At 42.5% G+C, this 24,780-nt stretch overlaps 1 protein-coding gene across 2 annotated transcripts in view; it reads left to right on the top strand.

Moving 5' to 3' along the window:
- RNF125 (ring finger protein 125) overlaps positions 1-20,482 on the top strand; it is a 33,156-nt gene extending 12,674 nt beyond the window's left edge. Inside the window, exons 3-6 of one of the 2 annotated variants that reach the window (XM_085605696.1) lie at positions 1,268-1,362; positions 5,198-5,303; positions 11,633-11,737; positions 19,771-20,482. In XM_085605696.1, coding sequence (XP_085461822.1) covers positions 1,268-1,362; positions 5,198-5,303; positions 11,633-11,737; positions 19,771-19,875 — 411 coding nt within the window. In that variant the 3' untranslated portion in view covers positions 19,876-20,482. The remainder of the gene's footprint in view (positions 1-1,267; positions 1,363-5,197; positions 5,304-11,632; positions 11,738-19,770) is intronic. The other variant, XM_085605697.1, reaches the window with a different exon arrangement.
- The last annotated feature ends 4,298 nt before the right edge of the window (positions 20,483-24,780 follow it).

The following is a 24,780-nucleotide window of genomic DNA, read 5'->3' as shown; positions in this document are numbered from 1 at the left end:
GCAACGCCATACGCGCTTACCTATTTATTTTTACCACATGGCAATCCATCTATGTACAGACTAAGACTGTCTAATTAAGTCATCCTTTGTGAAGATGAAATAGAGTTGCAGAATATTTAAATTCTTTTTTTAAATGCAACGGTAAATTGCCCAGATAACATGTCAAAACGTGAGGGATATGGTCTTCTGCCTGTTTGCAAATGGGCAGAGTAAAATATATTATAGAGGGCAGGTGGCAGAAATGCGAAGTCGCACAATGGGTGATGATTTGCAAGGCATGTAGCGAGAGACCTGGAGAGCTGATCATAAGGTACTGACGAGTTTTGGTATTGTCTTGAGGAGGCAAATTGGAAGGTCAGTCACCAAAAAGACACTAAGGGACCGATTACGATGCGGTAGGATACGGCTACGACTGTCGGTCGGAGCCATTCCTACTGCATCATAACCAACTGGTCGGATTCCTTTCCGACCGACCCATTAGGATGGTGTAAGTCGGAAAGGAATCCTACCGGTCATTACGACTGGCTTCCGACTGACTTAGAGAGCCTGTCCGACAGTCAGAATGACTTCGGTAATCCCAAGGGCGGCTCTTTCCGCCTGAGGGATTACAATGTCAAATTCCTACAGCCTTTCTGTGGTGGCCTTTCCGACACAGAAAGGCTGTAGGAAGTTGACTTTGGGGCCTCCAGCAGGGCCCTCATGGGTGCACAGCCTCCGATTGGAGGCCGAGGGGCACCGCCCACCTGTTAATCTCTGGACCTCTTGGCAGGCAACTCGAGGTGCCTGCCATGGGGTGCAGTGATGAACTGCACCTCGCCATTTTACAATGAGAGTTTTGCAATGGAATGCATGCTTCCATTGTACAGAATAGGAGTGCGAACGAACAGTCACATCGTAATTGGTCAGTCGGGACTGCCGGCAGGAGGTCTGTCGGTCCTAGTACCGAAACAATGTCAACATCATAATTAGGCCCTAAATAATGAATTTTGTTTATACCTTGGAAATCTACTGAATATCCGGGAGAGCCAGATTTATGCCATATTTTCAGATTACTTACATAGGGTCAATTTACATACAGTGGATCTACAAGCAGCTCATTTACATATTAGTTATCCTTGAAAACCTGGTTTGAACATGGACCTATGTTGAATTTCATTGCTTTGGACAGAATGTATTGCAGACAGGTCTCCAAGACAAATGCCCCGAATTGCAAAGTATGCAAAAGATTGCAAAGTAACATAACATGTTTTGGACTTTTTTTGCATAGGTATGCCTGAGTGACATGAGGGACCATCTAAACATGTGTGAGGACTATTTAAAGAAGTATGGACCCCTGCAGGAGCTTGGCAACTGCCTAGCAAGGTATAGTGTACTGAACCAAATAACACAATCAACCAGTAAATCTTAACCTCTACTCTGTCACTTTGCTAACCAAAAAGTCACACTTTACCAGAGCCACATGTTTACACCCTCCAGGGCCACATTGCAAGGAGAAACTTGTAGAAATACCTGTTTATATGCATGCTTTATTGTTCCACAAATCATTTATCACGAGTGCACGTCCATTCATAAAAATGAAAACAAGTAACTGGGGTTAAAGTTCACCAAGAAGACTTAACCGAGCCAAACACAGCATCAGAGGGAGACTTGCGAATTCAGTTTTTTTTCCTTTTCTAGTTCTATATATACTGTTTTGATGTTGGTGTCAGAATATTGCATCCTGTATACCTGTGAATTGAAGGCTATCTTCCCCACTCACCTTTTACATGCCACTGTTGCAGTGTCTCCCAACCAGTCAGGCAGCGGCCTAAAGACCCGACCGGGCATTTTCTCATCCCTTAAATGCTTTTAATACTGGATCCGCTTTGCAACTTTTTGGAGTAATAAGCTCCTGAAAATTTTTGGGGATCTTCCCCAATATCACTTCTTTGAAATTTCACCAATAGTTCTGTTGACAGCGCAGTTTTCCACATGCATTTGCCAAAAGCAGAGAGGTTGTACAGGCATATTTAACAGGAAGTCGTAAAATATTCCATCACAGTAAGATCTGGTGCAGTTCCCAGGAGTATTATGTCTCTGCAGCATATATGTTCCTATAGGGGAAATGGTGTGCCTGTCATTTAGGGTTGCATACAGGGTTAACGGGGGTGAGCCTCCTGGAAGGAGCCTCATGCTCCTCAACCCACTGATGCTCTCTAGTGCCAGTGCAGGCCAGAGCACATGTGCACGTATGATGTAGAGGTCCGGAAGCCAGATGAGGCTCTTGCGAACCCGCTTTATAAGCACAACACAAATGCAAATGTTTTCGTTAGTTCTCTCCTTGTTTATCCTGACACATTGAGCCCCATACAGATTGCCCCATTATTCTAGGTGTTGATACCGACACTGCTGGGTGTGTTATTTACCTGATGGAGGATTATTGCATGAATTCATGTTCTACATCTCGCAGCAGGGGATATCGCAGTAATGCTGCATGTTTTTCAGGTTCCAAGCAGGAACACTAAGAAAAAGCGACATTTTTCCAATATGGCTTCCAGCATGCACATTTTGTGTGTGTGTTGGGGGGGGGGGGGCATTGCTGCACAAGCTGTAATGTCAGTTTCAGTGCAAGTTTGCACCTGAATCATGATACCCGGAGGGCTCAGAACGAATCCCTTTATATTTATATTGTTCTAAGTACATGCAGCTGCTTGCTCTGTCTTTTGGAACTTGTATTTCCTTCTCTGACTCCGAGTCCTGTCAGCATACTGATGTGACTGATGGTGGGTCAGACGCCTCTTGCTGAGTACACTGCACTATTGTATTCCAGTGGCGGCTGCCTGAGAGCGGAGGGGTGAGGAAGCTAAAACAGTAAACTAGATTAACTTCATGCTGGCATGCATTACATCATCGTTTTGAAGTTTAAATTATTTAACTTTACAACGGTAATGTAATGCATGTCGGCGATTTGGGGATACATACAGACAAAAATACATTAAAAAAAATTAGGAAAACAAAGTCACTTTCCTCCGTCCTCGCTCCGGTCCCGGTGTTCTTCTTTTCTCCAGCGAGCCCCAGCCAAGTCCCCTAACCAATCCTGGCGCTGCTGTCATGCTGTGAGAGCAGTGCCAGGATTGGATGGTGCACGCTCTCTCAGCACTCCAAAGAGCACTGGAATCCTTTTCTTGGTCTCAACCCAGCTGTCCAAGACAGCTGGGTTGAGAAGTTTAAAGTGTGCATGTCTGGCTGGTCGTAGCAAGACGGCAGGCCAAAGAGACATGCGCACTTTGAATTGCCCAACCCACCACTTTTCTCTGCTGCTTCCATTCAGCAGCGGTCTGCTGTTTCCATTCAGCAGCGGTACCGCCCCCATCCTGAGACTCGGGACAGGGGTTTGCAGAGTCAATGAAAAATAAAACGGTAATAATGTTTATTAACATTTTATTTTTCACGTGGGGCATTTTAATCAGTGGGGCGACGTTCCTCACCCTTAGCAGAGGAGCCGTCCCTGTTGTATTCCTGAAATTGTAGTTTGAGAATAAGGAACCTACGCCATCTTCCTTTCTTCTATTAAAATCAGCATTTTTTGAGAGATTTGTTTTGCAGTTGTTGACCACAGAAAAGAAAAATCTGCTTGTGAACTGTAATGGCTTGAGATTACTCCCTAATTAGCAATATTTTATGACAAGTGATTTGCAATTCATAATGCTCCTGGTTTAGTTTCGCCTCACTATATAGTATTTTGTCTGAATATCTCATCACAGTAGAGTTCTGATCAATAGCACACTTATCAGTCGAGGCAATATTGTTAGGACAATCTTTCTTTTACTTCCTCAACTAGTTCAGATCCCCCATTTGTCTGGAATGCTGTATACCAGGGCTGGTTTCGAAAAGCAGATTTATTACCTATTTAAGGTTCAAAGTTAATAATTTGGACTTCTTTTTATTCTATTTCTGAAGGTCATTCAAGAAGGACGGTGTCTGCTGATCCCTTCAATACAATACCGTGTAAAGTTGAACTTAAATTAACTCATCCTTGGAATTCAAAATTAATAAGTCACAATATGCAAAAACATTGGGGGGATGTGTACTAAAAGACGAGTTGCAAAAAAGTGGTCGCAAATTGTGTTGCAGCTTTATGCGACCTGTGTTTAATTTTACAATTTGACCTATGTACCAATAGGTTGCATCGCAAAATATAAATTTACAGGAAATTGCAGGACACCCTACCCAATATATACTAATTAGACAGGTCTCCATTTGTAGATCCGTTTGGCTATAAACACAGAGATGGTGACCTGCGAAGGAACATCAGATAGTCATCCCTGCTTTACATTCCCAAACTAGAAACTTTTTTAGTAGCCCGTATTCCTTAAAGAGACTGGCACTGCTTTAAAAAAAACTTGTTTTTAGAGCACATCAGGGGGCGCAGGCAGTGGTCCACAGGATCACTGCATGCTCCCTGACTGCTTCCCCATGGTCCCCCAACATGATTCCCAAAGGACAACTTCCCCTTTGCAAATCTGTGACCACCTACTTTGAGGAGTACATGTTATTACATATTGTATAACTGAATAATAAAAATTTACTAATTTTATATATTTGTAACATTAATTTATATTTATCTAAATTTTTTACTATTTTAAATAATTTGATTGAACATTATTTCCTATGGGGTTTTATTTTTATGTGTTGCAGTACAAGTGGTTGGCCATGTGTAGTGCAGAACTTACTACAAAAGTGTAAGTTACTACAAAGTGCAGTTTGTGAATACCGGAAAGTAGTAAGCTTACTCAAAAGTGCAAACTTTCTTAAATATATAAAAGATATTTAGACACAACAGACAGTATTCTGACAATGATATATTGGTACCCAACACCCAGAACATAAATAAAACATTATTTTTTTAATATATTTTAAAGAGAATTCTGGGCCCAGGGGAGAACTGACTGAATTTCCTCACCTTAGGTGCCCAAAAGGATCACCTTTATATGATGACTTCATTATAATGGCGTTGAACCTGCCTTAAGACTGTTCGCAAAGCAGTGCTTTTAATCTGTGTCACCCTGCCAGTTATCGGTGTATGCAAGTTTCTTACAATTCACAATGAGATGATTGCCAATTTCCTGAAGGGATTGTCCTCATTGATCTGCTCCTGCTCCCTTGACCCTTCAAATGTTGAAGCATGCATCACTAACCATGTTGTTTTTGTCTGTAGTGAGTGTTTCTACGCATGCCCCTACTGCCAGCCCGTAGTAGAGCTGGATGAAGATGGACTGGTGCAGCACTGCCTCTCCAATCATGGTACAGAGAGAAGACTTGTGGTAAGTGCACTATATAGAACCGAATATTCTGCAGAGGTTAGGGAGTGCCCGCTGATGGCCCAGCTAGTCAATGGAAACAGCTTTGAAGTGTAACCGGCCGCACACACACAATGGTACATATGGAATTATTTTGTAGGGTAAATGTTTGGTGCATTCTGTTGACCTGCCCCAATGGCAGTGTTTGTTTTTCATGTCAGTGAAAGCCCCAGAAAGCTTCACATGCCTGTTGCTGATTATTATTAAATTATCTTGTACGGATTCCTCATTTTGTAATATAATAATGCTGACTTGCATTGATGGGGGAGGGAAGGCGAGAGAGGCAGGAACTGAACAAGCAGTACTCTGGCCGTACCCTATTCCAAAAGTCATCCCTCTTATTAGAAGACTGAAGGATGGCCATGCCCTTGTTTGTGTATGAAACAACATGTTCTTTAAAGTTAATAGCGCCTTCTTTGCATCATGTTGTGAAACAATCAGGTGCCACTTGACTGCGCAAGGAGCCTGTTGGGGCTAGTTTTGCACCAAGCCAAACAACCTGTCTGTGCACACCTGCTACCTTAGTACAAAGGTTTCGAAAAGCTGGCGTAGGGACCTTTTATCGTCCACCGCAACGCGTGCGCTGCAGGTGCAGAGGCAAGTGGGAACCGAGCCATGCTGACGTTCGATAGGTGGAAAAGGTTCCATCTGTCATTCAAGCAGCTGTTTTTACGCACACAGAAAACATCTGCTTTAAGCATGCAAGGGAAAAAGCCCTGCCCAAGCACAAATATAGCCTGCTAAGCAAATGGTGGCAGGTAAATAGACGCTATCTTTATCAGCCTTGGTTGTCTGGGTGAGAAGGCATGAGTAAAGCTCGCTAAAATATAATGTGTATGTATGGCATTGGTTTAATCACATAAAGTGAAAGGAAGGATTTGAAGATGGGTAGGAAATATTCAGTTATCAAACAGCTGCAAACTCTCGCGATTTAAGCAGAAGGACAGAAATGAACTTCAGTGTGGAGGAGAGCTGCAGGGAGAGGCGTCTTGGATACCAAACCCTAGTAGGAAACAAAATGCCCGGTCACCTGCTCAGGTGTAAGTGAAGGTAGGCTGGGCTCCTGAAAAAGGAATATTTATTATTCAACCAGTGACTTTGTTGTGTCACAAATGGCCCTCAGCCTCTTCGAGTACACAGCAAGCGTGCAGAGTTTATGTTTTTAAGGACTGCACCATTTTCTGAGTTTTTGTACCAGATTTGTAGAAAATTTGGAAACTCCAGGGGCATAGGTGAACACTTACACATTGTGGAGATTTACAGCTGTTTGCACAATTCCCAAAATCTTTAGCCCTAATGAAGGGGACGTCCTGGTGTATTCTAGAAGAGTGGGAGAAGCGGAACCCATTCCTAACATTTCTGCAACACTCTTAGCGGGTTCTTTTGCATGCAAATTTATAATAGGGCCAAGTGGGAAAGATGCATTGCAAATGTTTATGAATAACTAAAAAGTTAGGCTTTGGGTATTTACCATGTCTGTATTTACCACAATAATGACATGTCCTATGGATTGCTCACGGATGTTCACTTTCCAGACCACTTTGTGCACGTGTCATGAAGTAGTATTGGCTCCACATCAAGTCACTATTGCTGGTTATCAGCCTTCAGACCAGTTACCGACACCGGCTGCTTGAGATGCATGTGAGGGGAGTCAGTTAAGATGACTAACTCTTAGGTCAATAATACTGTTGGGGTTTTACAATTTCCTGTGTTCTCCTCCTGAAAATAAACTTTTAGCATTTAAAAAAAAATTCAACCTGAGTATTTACAGATGTACGTTAAATACAACATTATGAACGCTGTACGAGCTAAAGAATATGTGGCAGATAGGGCTCACCTATTAAAATCAGTAAGCCTAGTGTGTAAAGCCACAACTATCCATGCCCATTGTGAAAATGACAGAGGTTAATGAGGAAACACTTATCTATTCCTGAAAAGGGTCGTTGGAAAGACAAAGGACAGAGTGTACCAGCGAGGTAAGATTATTTTCCGCAATCCTAACACTCCTCAGAATTTCCCCTAATTCCGTGAAACATGGCGTTGGAATCTCCACGTTGCATGTCCTTCTACTTTTACGGAAAACTCCTGAGCTCCTTTTCCAGGCACAGTACCTGGCCTTGCCTTCTAGGAGCAAAACATCTGTTCTTTCAACCCTTCTGCTGCCCAGGGCCACTGCCCAGCTGCCAGTGATTCATGACAGTTTTCACTTAAGGCTTTTTCTTCTGGCTGCTGTCTCAGTTCTATGAACAGGGTTTTCTTTGAATGAAGACGACAGCAGGAATATTAGCATTTCCAAAAGTTTTAGCTTAGTTGCATCTGCCTCACACCCCACAGCCAGGTGTTGTGGTGCTTAGCTTTACAGAAAGGACATATTGTGTGAGTGTCTTCAGCTGTCGGAGATGTAGGTTTGGAACAATTTGTAGGTACTTTAGACGTGCAAAAGGAGTTGTTATTCCTTTCTTTCTCTCGGTTTAGGGTTTTTTGGGCTAAGATTCTCTGTGCAGTCTTGGTTTAGTCCAGCCTCCTGGAAGGACTTTCGCCAATCTAGGAGGAATCCGGCAGAGTAATAATTACAACAAATACATGACCTCGGACAAATTGGTTGTGAGGGAAACAGACTCCAAAAAAGTAGCCACATTGAGTGTTGATCCCAGCGTGCTGTTGATTCCCTCTTCAAGATCTCTTATTTTCTTGGAAGGAGCCCCCATGAAAGGCCATAGAGTCCTTGATGATCTAAGATCAATTTCATTGAGGACTCACCAATGATATCTATTTGAGACTAACATACTCAACAGCATGGAATCGCTGTGTGTGCTTGTGAGCTGGCATAAATGGAAATGTTTTTTGAGGGGCTCCTCGACACATCTCTAATTTCGATATTAGCCGAAAGAGACAGGCACTTTTATTTTAGTTACTAAGACTTTGGAATGGGTGAACCAGGGCACTGTACCCACGGATATATATTGCTCGACCTCAGGATGGTGTCCCACATTTAGAGATTCCATATTAGTGTGAAACAGGATGTAGGTGTAAAAGGAGGGGCAGTATATGTACCCAGAATCTGACAGCCCTGGAAGCCATGCTAGTGGCAATACTGGGCTATGTAAATTTATTAGAACATAACACAGATTAATGTAACATAATATAGACCGTCTGCATTGCACTCTGCCTTTGCTGTCATTATATGAGGAGCACCAGAGGAGGAGATCGGGGCTTCTTGTATTACAATGCATCACTCATTCTAGCCATACTAACCCACTGAAGCATTGAAGACAGCAGCTATGATGCATGCCATGCTAATAGTCTCTGCCCAGTCTTCCTCTTATGTAAAGAGGAGGAGCAGCTATGAAATGTGGTTTGTTGTGTTACTTTGCACGTATGCAGCGGATAATACTTCCAACCATGGCTTTGTCATACTCCTTTTGCACAAAATATGATCTGCTAACATATTTAGCATTTGACAAGAGATTCACTCACATTGCAGACAAATGATACATTCATTATTATGACGGAATCGTAATTTCTTTATTTCCATATGCAGTCTGTTGTGATAAAGGGCCTTTTGTGAAGAACGTCAGGGCTGTACATTCACTCGATTCAGCCTCTTGCCTCAAAAGGTCTTACTTTTCCGCCCCCTCGTGTCCATAGCCGTATCGTTTGATAGAACCATATTGATGAAAAAAGTTCTGAAATGTAAAAGATTCTAAAAAAGGTGCCTTTTGATACTGCTTAAGGTGTATATAAGATCCCTCTGGCGTGGTCATGCTGGAGCAACACAGGAGCGACAGTAGCTGTTACTGGTGGTGGATGCGCCGCCGCCGGGTAGAAAACATATTCTAAGCATGTCTGGAGAATGCAAGCAGCACTGGTCCCAGAAACAACTGCTAGAAAGGATTCAGAGGCAGTGGTCTGCTGGCAGTTTTCTTTTAGGCTGTACTTAATTCAGTGGCAGTGAAGATGGTGGTACATGAGAGCTTTGAAGGTTTATACATTCCCACCTTTCTTTCCCTCTGAGAGAATGAGGCCTCAGGGGATGCTTGGTAGAGTGGGCCTTTTCCCTTCCTGTGCCAGTGTGGTGTAGTAGTAGAGCAGCTCACTAATGTAGTTTTGTCTGGCTTCAGGGCTAAATGTGAAGTGTGTTTTTGCGATTAAATAGATGTTTTTTTCTTTCTGCTTGAAAAAAAGATCAGTTTTGCTGGAACCTAAAAGTCAAAGTTCTAAATAAAGCCTGGTTCTAAGTTTTGGGGTTAAAAGACCTGTTCACAGGGTGTTGGGTCTCGGCAGTAAATGCAGAGGTGCTTGATGTTGTAAAGTGTGGTGCACTGGTAAAGCATGTAAGGCGGTGTCAAGCACTTTTGGGGCGTTTCATGTTTGGAGAGAAGTGCATGATTTGGAGCACGAGTAGGAAAGGGGCAAATTTCCACAGCTTGCTTTTGCGGACTTCCATACCTGCCATAGCTTTGCATCGGAGAAGTTGAGGAAGTGGCCAGTGGAGAAAGGAAAGTGAGATAAACTCATTGGGTGATTTTCAGTACTCGAGCTCATCATAACCCTGGGGCTGAGAATCGCAGAAATGTGTGTGGGTGGGGGGGGGGGAGTGAATTTCTGCTTAAATAAATGAAAATGAGATATTACTCTTGCAACAGGTAAGAGAGTCAATTAAGTAGTGTAAGAACGAATGCACACACCTTACTAATGTAACACAACTGGTCCAAAAATTATAGTAAAAAAATAACTCATGGCATAAATAATTAGTTTGAACATGTTGATTCAAGTAATTAATGGGCCAGCATACCCATGCAAGAAGTTAATGGGACTGGTCCAAAAAGGCATTTAATTGGTGCATAGACAGAGAGTGATAGTGAAAAATCTGAGGGTGACATACTAAAACACACAGCCAGGTGTGGTGGGTCATTTGAGGAGTCATCACAGTCTGTGCAAAGACTGAAGGTGTCGCGGTATGAAGAGGAAGTAGGACAGGCAAAGAGAGAGGATGAGGAAAGTTAGAGGGGGGAAGAAAACACGGAGGGGAATCGGAGAAAGGGAGCCGAGAAAAATTGAGAAAAGAAAATAAGAGAAGAGAAAGAAAATACAGATTCGGCAGATCAGGGAAACTTGAGAGGAAGAAGGGTCTATGCAAAGGAGAAACCACTGGAGGCCACAGTTGCCTATAAGTTGTAGAATTGTACCATTATTTGTTAGCAAGATGCATCATCTAGAATGCTGTGTCCATAAAATGTAGAATTTCCATTAGTGCCTGTAAGCTGTAGCATAGAATCCCCTCCCTGCCAGGTTGCTTGAAAACGGTAGCAGTGGAAATTCCTTCACTCCACTCCCCCACAAATCCTGATTAGGCTGCAAACTTTAGTTTGTTCCTGAACTGGGATCATAAGTGGTATATAGCTGATATGATAATAGCACTCTGCTGTTTTTGTTCCCATGATTCATCCGTGGTCCATGCAGGTAACAGTGGTGGGGCTGTTTGGGGGGGGATTCTGAAGGGCGATGCCGAGGGAAAATTAATGAATTATTTATTTAATTTTTCCTCGGCATCGTCCCTCGAAAACCCACCCCTACGCGGCCCCACCACTGTTATCTGCACGGACCGCGGCTGCACAGATTTCTTGTGTGGACAACCAACACATCTTCCAAATTTGCACACCTTAGAATGGGGAAAACATGCAGTAATATAATTTTTCCCCTATTCCGAAATCTGAAACTCAGAATGTTGCATAATAGTTCATTTTATAGATCTGCACCACATGGTGTCTGCATTTACTAATTATAGTATAGCCTCAAATAATATAGGGTAACTGAGGAAGAATCCTTCAGTGTATGCAGGTTGTAGTACTGGGCCCCAGTGTCTCAGCTAGGGTGAGGGTCTTTAGGTGTTTTAAGTCTGGAACACTTTGCACACCCCTCCAGTCCCATTGGTAGACGCTTTAGCAAATGGAGCACTCAGGCACTTGTCTGTACAATAGTAGGTCCCTCTGTGTCTGGAATTTGTAGCTCACCTGGGAGATCCCCTGTGTGCTGCAAAATGACTGGATCTTTACACGCTTTGAAATATTTTGATTTCGTTTGGCAGGAGTTTTTGAAGGGTCACAAATCAATAAAACAACATTGCTGTGGTGCACTGCAAGCACCCCAAAATTCATCCTTGTTGCCCCACTGACCCGTTTCATGAGTGTAACTTCTGTGTATATAGTTCCATTATATCGAAAATTGTACAGGATTGTCCTGTATCTTCATTGAGAACGCTGTACCTACTTTAATCTTAACATTGTTTTCAGGTCTGTCCAATTTGCCAATTAATACCGGGTGGAGATCCAAGCTACATGAGCACCTTGGCCAAGCACCTGCACGACAGACATTCACTTTATTATGAGGATTACATAGTGAGTGTGCATCCTGACCATTTGTGTATGGCTGTATTAACCTATACATTCATTTCAGGAATGAAAGGTCAAAGATGGCCACAACTGTTTTGTAGTACTGTCTGTTTAGTTTTTTAAAATGTTTAGCACTAGGTATAACTTGCCTTAGATCACAGTGCCATTGCTCTGGCTGGGATTCAGTCTCATACAAAGGGAGAGATGGTTATCATTAGTATATATGTGGTGGTAAAACTAAAATGACGCTAAACATAAAGTTGCTGATGACATAAGGAGGTGCCGCTAAGGAGCTTAGGGGCATATGTATCAACATCACCATTTGTGATTCTCAAATAGCGATTTTTAAAGAATCGCTATTTGAGAATTGCAAAACGGGATGTATTTAAAAAATTGCAAACTTTTTGCGATTTCTTAAAATTCCTTAATTGCGATTAGCAAATTGCGAAATCGCAATTAAGGAATACCTGCCCATTCAGTTCTATGGGCCAGGAGACCCATAGGAATGAATGGGAAGTAATTCTCAAATAGCGAATCCAAAAAAGTGCTTTTTGAAAGGAAATCGCAAATTACCACCATGGTAATTTGCGATTTCTTAAGGATAATTCGCACAACTTGGGTGCTTCTTACATATCATTTAAGAAATCGCAATTTGCGATTTCTTAAATGCTTACACAAAATTAAGAAATCGCTAAATTAGCAATTCCTTAATTTTGCGATGGGATTTGCCTCATACATCCTGATTAGCGATTTTTTAATCGCAAACGCTGTTATTTTGCGAATCGCAGCGTTTGCGATTAAAAATTCGTTTGATACATATGCCCCTTAGTGTTTTAGGTATACGTACCAGTAAGTGAACTCCAGCTGAAAATGTCTACCAAGTGTGGCATGTGGACGAAGACTGGTGGTCCACTGCTGCAAAAGTTACAGAAACATCCAGTGACATGATTATATTGCTCTTGGGATCCTGTAGTAAGATGGCTGACACAAATGTTTTGTCCTAAGAGATAAGGGAGGATACATCCCCCTTAAGAGGGTAGACAGGAGTATTGTTATTTTTTAATGGTGGATGATCGGTGCATATGTTGAGGGGTCCAGGGTAAGCAGTGTTTCTTCTGAAGTTAGAAAATACAGCAGATGCCACAGGATAAGGTGGCCAGAGGGATGAAGTGTTCCAGTGCAGTCATGGGGGTTGACTGTGTGGAGGAAAAATGTGATTTCAGAGACAGATGCAAGACAGAAATTCAGTGTTGTGGGGAGATGATAGTGCAATGGCAGTAGAAGTATCCTGGGGAATAATATCAATGTAACTTTTTTTATATCTTGGTAAGGGCTTTGGTTGTAATCAAGAAGAGTACTGTGATGGGCTAGGTGAGACTGATGTAGAGGGATTTTAGAATGGCAGAGTCATCATGGGTTGATAGTGTTGGCATGTTACATTTAATGAATGGATTCATCCATGGAAGAAGGGATTTCTCAATGGTTACTCAGCAATTGACACAACTATGCACATTGGTAGATAAAGGGAGGCCACACTTGAATTCAGATGTAAATAAATGGGCATCTTTGCGAAACTTCCATGTTTGCCTGAAAAAGAACAAGACAATAGATAGAGAAACCCCTAGACTAAGAAATGTTGACAGCAGTTTCAACTAGGTGTCCAGTGTCCAGATATTGGTGGAAGGGCATAAAGGGGAAACTGTTTGGAGGCGGAAAATGGAAGAGAACAGTAAACAAACAATCTGTAGCAGTGAAGTGTGAGAGAGACGTGTTTTATGAATTGAAGACCAGGTATGAGTATATTTCTTCGTTGGTGGGAGAAGATGAATATCTATTCTGATTGAAGTGTTCAGAGCTGTTGGTGTGTGCGACACAGTATGATAGTGACATCTGGCAGAGATTAGAGGTTGAGTATCAAAAGAAAGACAATAATAAGGTGAAATTCATGACTGAAAGAGTTGATGGCTATTTAAGTAAGATGAAAATACTTATACTGGAAGATGAAGGGGTCAAAAATTATAATTATGTTGAGTTTTTCAAGAGGACATAGGAGAATTGGATATTAAGCGGTAAGCATATTGAGCATTAGTGAATTCAATTGCATTTGTACAACCCTTCAAAGGCTATTTTTTAGAACACTTGACATTTTGTATTAGCCATTTACGAAGAAAAGACTGTTACAATGTTTTGGGAGATCCGCTTAGGGTGACAGAATTGATTCTGCAGACAGGCACCTAATCTACAGGTTCAGTTTTACAAGGAAATAAAGTTTTCTGTCTTTGTCAATGTTGTTGTTTAAAGGGTTAAGAGTAACGAATGGAGATGTGACGGGTACTATGCAAGATGAAGTTTTGAAGTAGCATGTAGTGTTACAAAGGCGAGGATTGGTGCAGGGTGGGGGAGCTATGTCTACAATAAGGATGTAGTTATGTTCAACGGTGGTGGCTAACTCTCTAGTAGATTATTACTTTGCATCTATGAATTACCTGGCTGTCCGTTTACTAGGTTTTCCCTGGGCATACATTTGTGGCAATTTTGTCTACCATCTTCTAGTGTAGGAGCAAAATAGCTTCCATCAGTTAATTTTTGTTACAAATGCAGAATCAGCAGAAAGCAGTTGCTCCCTTCTTTTGCAGCAGGGGAGGTGGCATTGCTGGAGTGCTTTGTACTTGTTGAACATAGTTTAGAAAGATTACAACAAAACCAATCTATACCTTATAGGAGAAACCTTGACTGGAGGGTTATGCAGAAAATGCGAGAGAGCAGAACTGCAATTATCTTATGCAGCCGATAGTTGACAGGTTTTAGGAGGCAAAGTATTTTCTGATTTTCATAATCCGTGAGACAATTTTATATGTTTAATATGTTTTAATAGCAGGTCAACAGCATCCTTACCTACTATTTTGTGTGACTGACTTATTGGTGTATTGGTAGCAGTAGTGGTGGGTCAATTTTGCAGGGAGGAGGGCAGGAGGCCACACACGTACACATACACACTTAATTCCATGCATTTACACACGCAAACACACACACCCATTCACAACACTCACTCACAAATATAAATACATACATGCATGCATCAAAAAACATAACTTACCTTCACTGCAACTCGGTAGGGAAGCATCAGAGGCCCCAGGAGAGTTGAGACTGTTGCCTTCTCTCATTAGGTGACTTCTGGTCAGCCAATGAGGTGAGGCAGCAGTCCCTCACTCGTCACAGATTGGGATGGTGTCAGTGAGACTGCTGACCCCACCCCACTCTGTGATGAGGTTTCACTGACTGACACTCGACCCTGAGCACTTCAAGGCTTGAAACTGAAGCGCCCAGATACGAGGTAATCAGTGATGCTCCCCTCTTGTCTTGAGAGGAAGGGCATCTAGGCACTTTTGCCAGGCTGAGGAGGTCATGGCCACAAGGCTGTGGTATCCTCAGCCTAGCAAAGTTCAGCTCAGGAAGCCAGTAGTCATCGCATTTATCGCATGTCTAGCTCCTGACTGCCTGACCTGAAGAAGAAGAGTGTCTTTCAGGCTGACCTTAGTTTGGCCTGACAGACATTCTCCTTGTCATGAAAAAGGTGGGGGATGCCGCCCTCAGTCCACACCTACGAGCCACTGCTGATTGCTAAGTTGTGCTGGCTTGTTAAATCCCCAAGAAGCTCAGCATTAGCAAGTTGTGCTCAAAAGAGGATTCAGAGTTCAAGACCTAGCTGTGCAAGCAGTATATTCTTGAACTAGCTAAATAGAGATTATTTCAATAAATTAAGATCTGATCTGTTGCTCCTTTTTGATAGGAATGCGCTTGAGAGCTCTTTCTGGGCAAGGGCAGAAGATCTGAAAGCACCAGTAACTTACTTCTGTTAGTTAGCACTTATATGGGGCACAATCTGCCACTCTGCAACCCATTTCAGTAGTCTTTGTTATGTCTTTCCAAAAACAAAGTGCCTGATTCACAAACCTAACTTTTTACTAAGTTGACTATTTTTCGGTATTCACAAATTGCACTTTTGTAGTAACTTACTTTTTTAGTAGTAACTTACACTTTTGTAGTAAGTCCAGCAGTACACATGGCCAACCAGTGGTACTGCAACAACCTCCCAGAGGAAATAATGGAGGTAGGCACTTACTACAAATGTGTAAGTTACTACCAAAGTGAAATTAGTGAACACCGAAAAGTAGTAAACATACTCAAAAGTGGAAGTTACTACAAATGTTCAATTTGTTAATAGCACCTTGTCGTGAAGTTTTGTAGTAATACTGTGGTACTACAAAGTTCAATTTGTGAATCAATCAATCATTTTTAGACAGTCACATTTGATTTTGTGGAGGTGTGTGGTCAGTAGGATGAGTATACAAGAGTTGCGAGAGTGTTAATGGGGTGGGCGAATACTTCCCCCTTGTCATCGTTGTCCCTTTTAGTTGGTTGCGTAGTTTTCAGTTTGGTCAGAATGGGGCTCTCTTCACCAAGAATGGAGGAACATTGCTGACATTGCAAATGTGTATTTGGTGGAAGCCCAGTAGACATCAGAAAGAGTGTTAATAATAATAATAATAATAAAAGGGATCTTATCGTGCGCAAACATAGCCCAATGGGCGTCAAGGCGCCTAATTCCAAAACCAGCTCATGACAAAGCCCCTGCAGCTCAGCCTGTGTAAGCTCTAGAGAAGCACCAAGTTTTTAGGGCCTTTTTAAACAGCGCTAAAGAGGGTAAGGTCTTCAACTCCATCGGCAAGATGTTCCAGAGTTGTGGAGCAGCGACTGAAAAAGCCCTGGCTCCCCATCTCGTGAGTTTAAAACGAGGGACAACAAGTTGGAATAGTCCCGAAGAACGCAAACACCTTGTGGGGTGGTAACGAGTAATCAGAGAGCTGATAGCGCCTTTAGATCCATCCTCGAGTGCTCTATAGGTCAGACACAGAATTTTAAAATAAATTCTGTGCTGAACAGGCAGCCAATGAAGGTCTCTCCTCGCAGCAATAGCAGAAGAGGCCCTGGGCAGATCCAGGACAAAACGTGCAGCAGCATTCTGCACGATTTGCAGTCGATGTATAAGGCCCTTGTTGGACTCCATGTAGAGAGAGTTACAATAGTCCAACCTGGAACCAACAAGGGCGACTGCAATCTGCTTGCGTGCTTGAAGAGACAAATAGCTGCGAATTCTGTTGAGCGTCCTGATCACGCCCCAGCAGGTCGAAACAGTCCGATTCACCTGTAAGGACATCGAGAGTGAAGTATCAAACACTACACCCAGATTTCTGGCAGATTAAGAGGGAGTGGGGCAGGTGCCAAGAGAGGAGGGCCACCACTCACTCGACCAAATATCTTGGTCCTTCCCAAAGATCAGGACCTCAGTCTTGTCGCCATTTAGCTTCAGGGAGTTGGTAATCATCCAGTCCGCAACGTGTTGCATACAGGACCTGAAGCTAAAGGCAGATGTTATAACAGAGGACTGAGTTAGTGAAACCATAATCTGGGTGTCATCGGCGTATGATACCACCTCCATCCCCTGCGATCTTACTAGCCTAGCAAGGGGGGCCACGTAGATGTTAAACAGGGTCGGACTTAATGCCGACCCCTGTGGCACCCCACATTGCAAAGACTTTGCTGGGGAGAGGTGGTTGCCGAGCATCACTCTCTGTTCCCTATCAAGGAGAAAGGAGTTGAGGAGACTCAGGGCCGAGCCAATGACACCTGCCTCCCTAAGCCGAGATGTTAGAATGGCAGGAGACAGAGTGTCGAATGCGGCTGTGAGGTCCAGTAGCACAAGGACAGTTGTTTGTCCAGCATCAACCTTGCGTCGGATGTTGTCGACTACAGAGGTGAGGGCAGATTCTGTGCTGTGATGCTTTCGAAATCCATGCTGGGTAATGTCAAGATACTCCGAAGCTTCAAGAAACGAGGATAAATGGCGATTTAGGTGTGTTTCTAAGATTTTAGCGGGAGCAGGGAGCAGAGAAATAGGTCTAAAATTTTTCAAGAGGCCAGGATCGAGAGAAGGCTTCTTAAGGAGCGGCTTCACAATGGCCTTCTTCCATATTGATGGAAAAATACCTTGAGCAATTGCCTTGTTCATCACCTCAAGTAAGGGAGGAAGGAGGCTGTTCCTACACTCTTTTAGCCTTTTGAGAGGCAATGGATCTAGTGGAGAGGAGGATTTCGTCTTGTCTAGAAGAAGATTCAAACCTTCAAGAGACATAGACGGAAAAACAGAAAGGAGGCTAGAAGGGACTATATCCAGTGTCTCAGAAGAGCTTATGCCTGGAGGGAGATTTTCGGCCAAGGAGAGGCGTTGTACTTCCAAGGAGGTGTGAATATCGAAGATTTTTGTGTGAAAAAAGTCTGCAATGTCGTCACAAAAACGTTGAGAGCTGACTACGGGATCTGGAAGTTGAAGGGAGCACAGCGAGTCAGCGATTTTAAAGAGCTCCCTAGAGGAGGTAAGTGAGCTGGTAAGATTGGAGAAGTATTCCTGCTTCTCCATTATCACTTTCTGCTTATACTCCCGTAGAGCAGACTTGTGGGCCTCCCTATCCATGGGATCCCAGGATTTCCTCCATCTCCTCTCACTACTTCTACAGCCCTGTCTTAGTACTCTAAGATGGTCCGAAAACCATGGCGCTGATGGTTTCCGCCGGGCTACATATCGCAAGGATGAGGGTGCAAGTTTTTCTACTGCATTAGTGATGGAATCATGCAGATCTTGTGCTGCCTCATCCGCGTCTTTTAATGAGAGAGCCTCTGGTGTGGGAACAAAAGGGGCAAAAGCCTCATTCGTAAGGTTTCTGAAATTTCTTCTAGAAACAAAAGGGGTAGTCCCTTTCTTAGTCGAATGGGAAGTAGAAAAGGCTAACTGCAGAGGAACCGCAAAATGATCTGTCCACACCAATGGTAAAGGTGTACCGCTGGAGAGTCTTAGATCATTAGAGAAAACCCCATCAAGGATGTGACCTGCTATGTGAGTAGCATTGGTAACAAGCTGAGTGAAGTCACAAGCTCCAAGTGATTCGACCAGAGATATAGTATCCTTAGAATGAACCTCATCGAGATGGAAATTAAGATCACCTAAAACGGTGAAGGAGGGCTTTCCGAAGTAGGGTTCAAGGATTCTAAGTATGTCCAAGGCAAAATTAGCTCTGTAACCAGGCGGCCTATAAATCAGTATACCCGTAAAGGAGACTGAAGGAGCACACGTAATACAGAAATATAGAGCTTCAAAGCAATCCTGGGGCAGAGAAAGTGGATTGATCGTGCAAAGCAGGGAAGATTTAATAAGAATGGCAATGCCTCCTCCTCTACGTTTAGGTCTATCATGTCTATGTAAGAAGTAGCCCTCAGGAATGGCTAGTAGAAGGTCGTGACCCGAGGAGTCAGTGGCCCAGGTCTCTGTAATAAAAACCCAGTCTGGTTGTCTTTCGTCCACAAAATCATGGAAGGCGAGATTATGTTTAATTAGCGAGCGCGCATTCAATAGAAATCCATTATTATGAGAAACTGTGGACTTCGAGAAAGAAGAACAAAAGCTGGTAGAGCAGGTGACAAGGGGATGAAAAGAGGAAGAACAGACCTTACAGCGACGAGAATGTAATATCCCCAGCGGAGTAAAACAATATGATAATCATATTAAGATCTCACTAGTGTAATCTGTATTTTTATGTTTTAAATGGATTGAGAGTAAAACAACGTTTAGAGACTCCAGAATGACTTCCACCCCTTCCTCAGGTACTTTATCAGTACAAAGGAGTAGAGACATTACTGAAATAATTTCTCAGATATTATTTGAAACGAATTTAGTGCCTTGAAATCTAGTGCTTTGAAATCACAGATGTTCCTCATCTATGTAACTGACCATGTGAGGAGGCAGTAAACGCCATGAACCAGACTGCCTTTGTCACCCCTTTTACCCCCAGGGCTAACAGCTCAGCATGTTGTACTATTTACCTGCATGTGTTTCATATCTAGAACTGAAAGTAGCATGTTCTGTTATGAGCATTTATCAATGTCTTTGTTTTTGTAACCATGCTTCTCTTTTCTGTTTGCTTCAGGATATTAGCATAGTGGAGGAAGCACTGATTGAAAGGGTTCTTGATCTTTCGCTGCTACAATACACAAGACATACAAACAGACCCTACGCTGGCCAAACCGAGTGAAGGTGACATTCCGGGGTGACACCAGTACTCAAACTGAGTGAACGCGACATGTTGGGGTGACACCGGTGCTGTGGACATTTAGAAGCATGCGAGTTTTTCCTGAAACAGGAACAAGACCTTAGATCCTTTTAATGAACCTAGCGTGTGCCCTAAGGTGCAGCCTAAACACCTGCATCCCGTTCCTTCTGATACTAGTGCAATACAAATGTGTAGGAGGGCAGCCCAGGCACTGTCTGCCCATACATCATGACATTACCCAGGAGGAAAGGATTCAAGCACCACTTTGTTTTTTACAATTACTTTTGTAACGGACTATATGTATTTAAGTAACACTTGCATGTTTCATAGACTAGAAGAAACACTGAATAAATAAAAGTAGACGTTAGGAAATAGAGGAGTGATTTCACTTCAAAAATCTACTTGTTGCTGCTGAACCTTTTGCTTAGTTTTTTAAAATCGAAATAACCCTATGTACAGTTGCATTTTTTAAATTTGTTTTAAAACTATGATGGAAATGATTTCATACTAAAGAGTGTCGCGATAAAATCAGTGTACTTAAAATGTCTGATTTAACCAGAAGTCTTCTTATTAAATATTTTACTATGAACTTGCAGGACTCTTCAATGAATCATATTTGTATGTAAGAGAATAATACCCACCTGCCATTTTGCTAAATGACTTCTTAGATAAGGTGTTTAGTAAGTGCATTGTAAAGTTTTTTTGTATACCTTTGTTCATTTTTTAGCTGTAAAATATTGTAAACGTTCCAAATAGAATAAGGTGTGCAGTGAATAAAGAAGACAGTCAACATGCTTTTTTTAAATTTCAGAATAGCTCTGTCATCATTTTCTTTCCTGTCACAATCAAGCCCATATTTGTACTGAGTCACTTTTGCATAAATCCCACTTTAGTGTGTAAGGTACATGGCTGAAACGTGTTGCACATGCACGGGACTGTGTCTCTGCACAGAATATAAATACAATATGGACAATCAGTTTCTATACATTCCTTATCTTCTGTAGGCATGATACCCTCTGAATCTCAGAGTGAATGCTGATAATGCCATCCTAATCTTACAAGACCCCTAGACACCATGGGCCATATGTATGAACGCATTTTCCCATAGACACAGAATGGATAAAAACCCTTTGATACATCTGGCCCCAATATCTTCCCACATAATCACAGAGGCCTGTAGCCAGGGCGATCATCTCTTGAAGCATTATTTTCCAATATAACAGGTCCTTAGTGAGTTTCTCATAATTTCTTACAGTTTTTATCAGACCCTTCTCCCATGTTGCCCGTTCTACCATATCTTTAACCCATGCAGTCAATTCCAGTTTCTCCTAACTCACAGCTGGCGGCTTAATTAATACTGCTCCCAGAGCCTCAAATGTTGCTTCATTTTGTCTATCTTCGTCTCGGGGGCCAAAAATAGAAGGGATTGTTTTTGAGTTTGTCCTCCCACCTACCCTCCCCATCTGCCCTAATCAGCTGCAGCCTTTCCAACACTTTTAATCAAAAACCACATGTGGGAGAAGTTCAGTGTCACATATAGGAAACTGCTCCGAGGTTCCTGACATTTAGGACTGTTGGAAGATCATCAAGCAATAATTTTACTCAATTTCAGTGGGGTGAAATAAGTATTATGTATGTAATTAAATTGTACCACTTTGAATCACGCTACTGGATATCTTCTTGACCTGGCTACATACTCTATCCAATCGTTTGTGGGTGGTACGTTCCACATGTTGCAACCCACCTGCCATGTGGCCCCTTTTGTCTTGTTTTAGTGCCTATTATATACTTATTAACAATCCAACCCCAGCCATTCACCAAGCCTGGCGTCACCACCATTGTCTGTGTCTTCAATGGAGTTTCAGGAAAAGAAGTCCAGAGTTCCCTGGCGGCCCATAGCATATTACATATGTTGTCTAGTTCCAATCCCAAAGCTCTCCGCCTCAATTGATGCTTTAAACATACTGTTCGGGTACCAGTATGCAATGCTACATAGCCTCCCTCTTTCCATGTAGCTACAGACATCCCTCAAGCAATTCTGCATAAAATTGGGGATGGACCATATATGTCTTTCAGGAGCTAAAAGGGTGCATCGTACGTCCACTTTAACCGTTCTGTTCCCACACTTGGGTCACCTGTCTAATAACATATGGAAGACCTTCTGGCAAGTTTTTTCCCATCATCTGGAGCTCTAGAAGTGATGTATTTTGGTGCGCCATGCAAGAGCCTTTCTCCCAACTAGCCTCATCTTCTAACAACGTTACTACATGCAGCTACTGGGTTGCCATGTAGGAGAACTCTAGGCTTTTAAGATCCAAACCACTGCTATCACCAGGCAATTTAAAGGTATCCAAACCTATCCTGCTGCATTTCCATGTCCAGGCCAGAGAGCGATCAATTGATACCACTCTTTGCATGCCCTTCAGAGAATAGTGACTATAGATCCCTGCAGCACATACCAACAGTGGGGCAGGAACATCATCTTGGCGAGGTAGACACAATCCATCACAGACGATGGTTGTGTGTTTAAAAACTCGGTACACTGTCTGAGCCGAAGGACGATGCTCCCCGTATTGAACTTCCCCTATCATAAGTCACCCAAGTGTCCAGATAACAAAAAAATGGCAACATCCACCGGCAAGCAACCACAAGGAGGGACACAATGTCTGAGTCTACCCAGTAAAGAAAACTTTGCCTGGCCCCAAGTAAATTCCAGACACAAATCGGTCCAGTCAGGAAAGATCTGCACTGATTGACGTGGATCTATCAACTATATGAGTGTGCCATCTGCATGCATGGACACTGATTCAGATCTCCAATGTTTACACCCCAGTTACTAATAGCCATACGCAGTCGACAGCCCAGTAGCTCCATTGCCTTAACAATTAGTAAGAGTGATAGAGGGCAGCCCTGCTTTGTTTCTCTGTCCAGGTTTCAAGCTTCCAAGATTACCCTCACCCCACTGTTTTAACCCTGGAAATTCGTGCTATTCATAGCAATTTAACCCAAAGCAAATGCGTTTGCACAGTACCTGGGCATTCCAGAACCTTCCATTTAAAAATGGGCTTTACGCCTTATCAGTTGGGACTCTGTCTAGATTCTGTATCAAAATAATCAGTACCTCTTTTATGTTAGACAGCAATTGACAACTTTCATATGCTTACATATATACTAACGATAACTTCTGGGAGCAAACCAGCACGTGACTGTTGCAGGTCTTTTGGGAAGCTGTTACAGTCAAGGGGTTTCCCTTTTGCTTATCCTTTATTGTGGCAAGATGGTCTGCTTTACTCATGGGGGTATCAAGCATGTCAATTAGGTTACCTGATAAGTGTGACAAAGGAATACCATTTAGGAATCTTTAAATCTGATGTACATCAACCCTGCAGGGTTGCCTGTAGACTTTGGCCAGATGGGAGTAACAGGGCTCATTAATGCCTTCCCGCGTGACTATGTGCTCTCCTATCTCCTTTTAGGTACATGATTGGTGACAGTGGTTTCTCCCTTTTTAGTAACTAGGGCAATAATTGACCAGTCTTGTGTCCTCTCTACAGCCGCTATGTGTCATGGAGGCAAATATGTCCAGCTCGTCCCATGTGTCGCCCAGATGCTGCTTCAGTGCCACTATTGCCTGTGACCTTTCTGGATGGAGAGACGCCTCCTTTTCCAGTTTCGCCAATTACTCCTTGTTGCTTGACATCGTTTAAACTGTAATCTGGTAACACAAATTCTCACCATACAGCTGCCTCCGAAAACAGCTTTAAAAGCCTCCCACACACTTTATCTGCTTAGTGTACCAATACAGTTTTGAGTGAAGTATGCAGATTTGAATCACATATACATAGTCATCCCAGAAACACCCGGTCTGCAAGTGCTTACACTTACAAATTCCAGGCCAGGATTCTAGCTCGGTGCTGAATACTTTCACACACTTTCACGAAAGGGTATGTTCTTCACTTCCTTGTATGTATATAATTTTTCATTTTTCACCATAATATAACCCAATCTACTCTAGGTATTTTGTATGGGCAAGTAAAAAGAATAGATTTTTTCAGCCCAGTGTTGCATTGTCTGCGCATCTATTGACCATACCCTCATCATGACCTCTCTCATTGAACCATACGTGGTTTATGATCATTTGGAGGGAATCTGTCAATTTGTACATCAAGAACCCAGTTCATATTAACAGCCCAGACTATTTCCGTATCGATAAATTGCACAATCAGCTTCAGTAGGTCAACAGCATTTTATCATTAACATTTTATCATCAACATCAGGAGTGTATACATTTACAATACACATATCATCCACTGGCTCTGCTTCTCCTGTTACAGCAAACCACAATGCGTAAGAATGAGTACATGTTTGAACCGGAAGACTTACAAGAGAAAGACAATGAAGAGGAGAGGATCTGAAAAGAATTCTCCACAAATTCTCGGGATTTCGAGCAGGAACTGCTTTCTCTTCCAGACTATGGTCCTGATTTAGAGTTTGGGGAAAAGTGACTCCATCACAAATTTGAAGGATATCCCGTCTGCCTTATTAAAAGTGCATTATATCTGAGGCTCCCGGTTTTATGGTATTTATTTTTTCGACATTTCTGTCTGTATTAATCTGTATTTATTTTTTGCTCTTTTTTTCTGTATTTATCCCTTTTTATTTTGTGTTTTCTGTATAACTGAAGCTGCAATGGGTATTTTTCCATATTTATTTAACTGATAAATGTATACTTGCATTTGAATGTCCAAAAGGTTTCAGCAGTATACAGTGCAATAGCATTATCTAAAAACACTTGCATTGTAAAATAGCATAAATAACTGGATGGGAAAAGGTATTCCGTGCCTCCCCTCACTCACATCTCACCGACATCATCGAGGGACACAGAGA

This window comes from Triturus cristatus, chromosome 5_1, assembly GCF_964204655.1.
Source record: "Triturus cristatus chromosome 5_1, aTriCri1.1, whole genome shotgun sequence".
In the NCBI taxonomy this organism is placed as follows: Eukaryota; Metazoa; Chordata; class Amphibia; order Caudata; family Salamandridae; genus Triturus; species Triturus cristatus.
The sequence above is the reverse complement of the archived record's forward strand: the minus strand, read 5'-3'. Positions and strand labels throughout refer to the sequence as shown.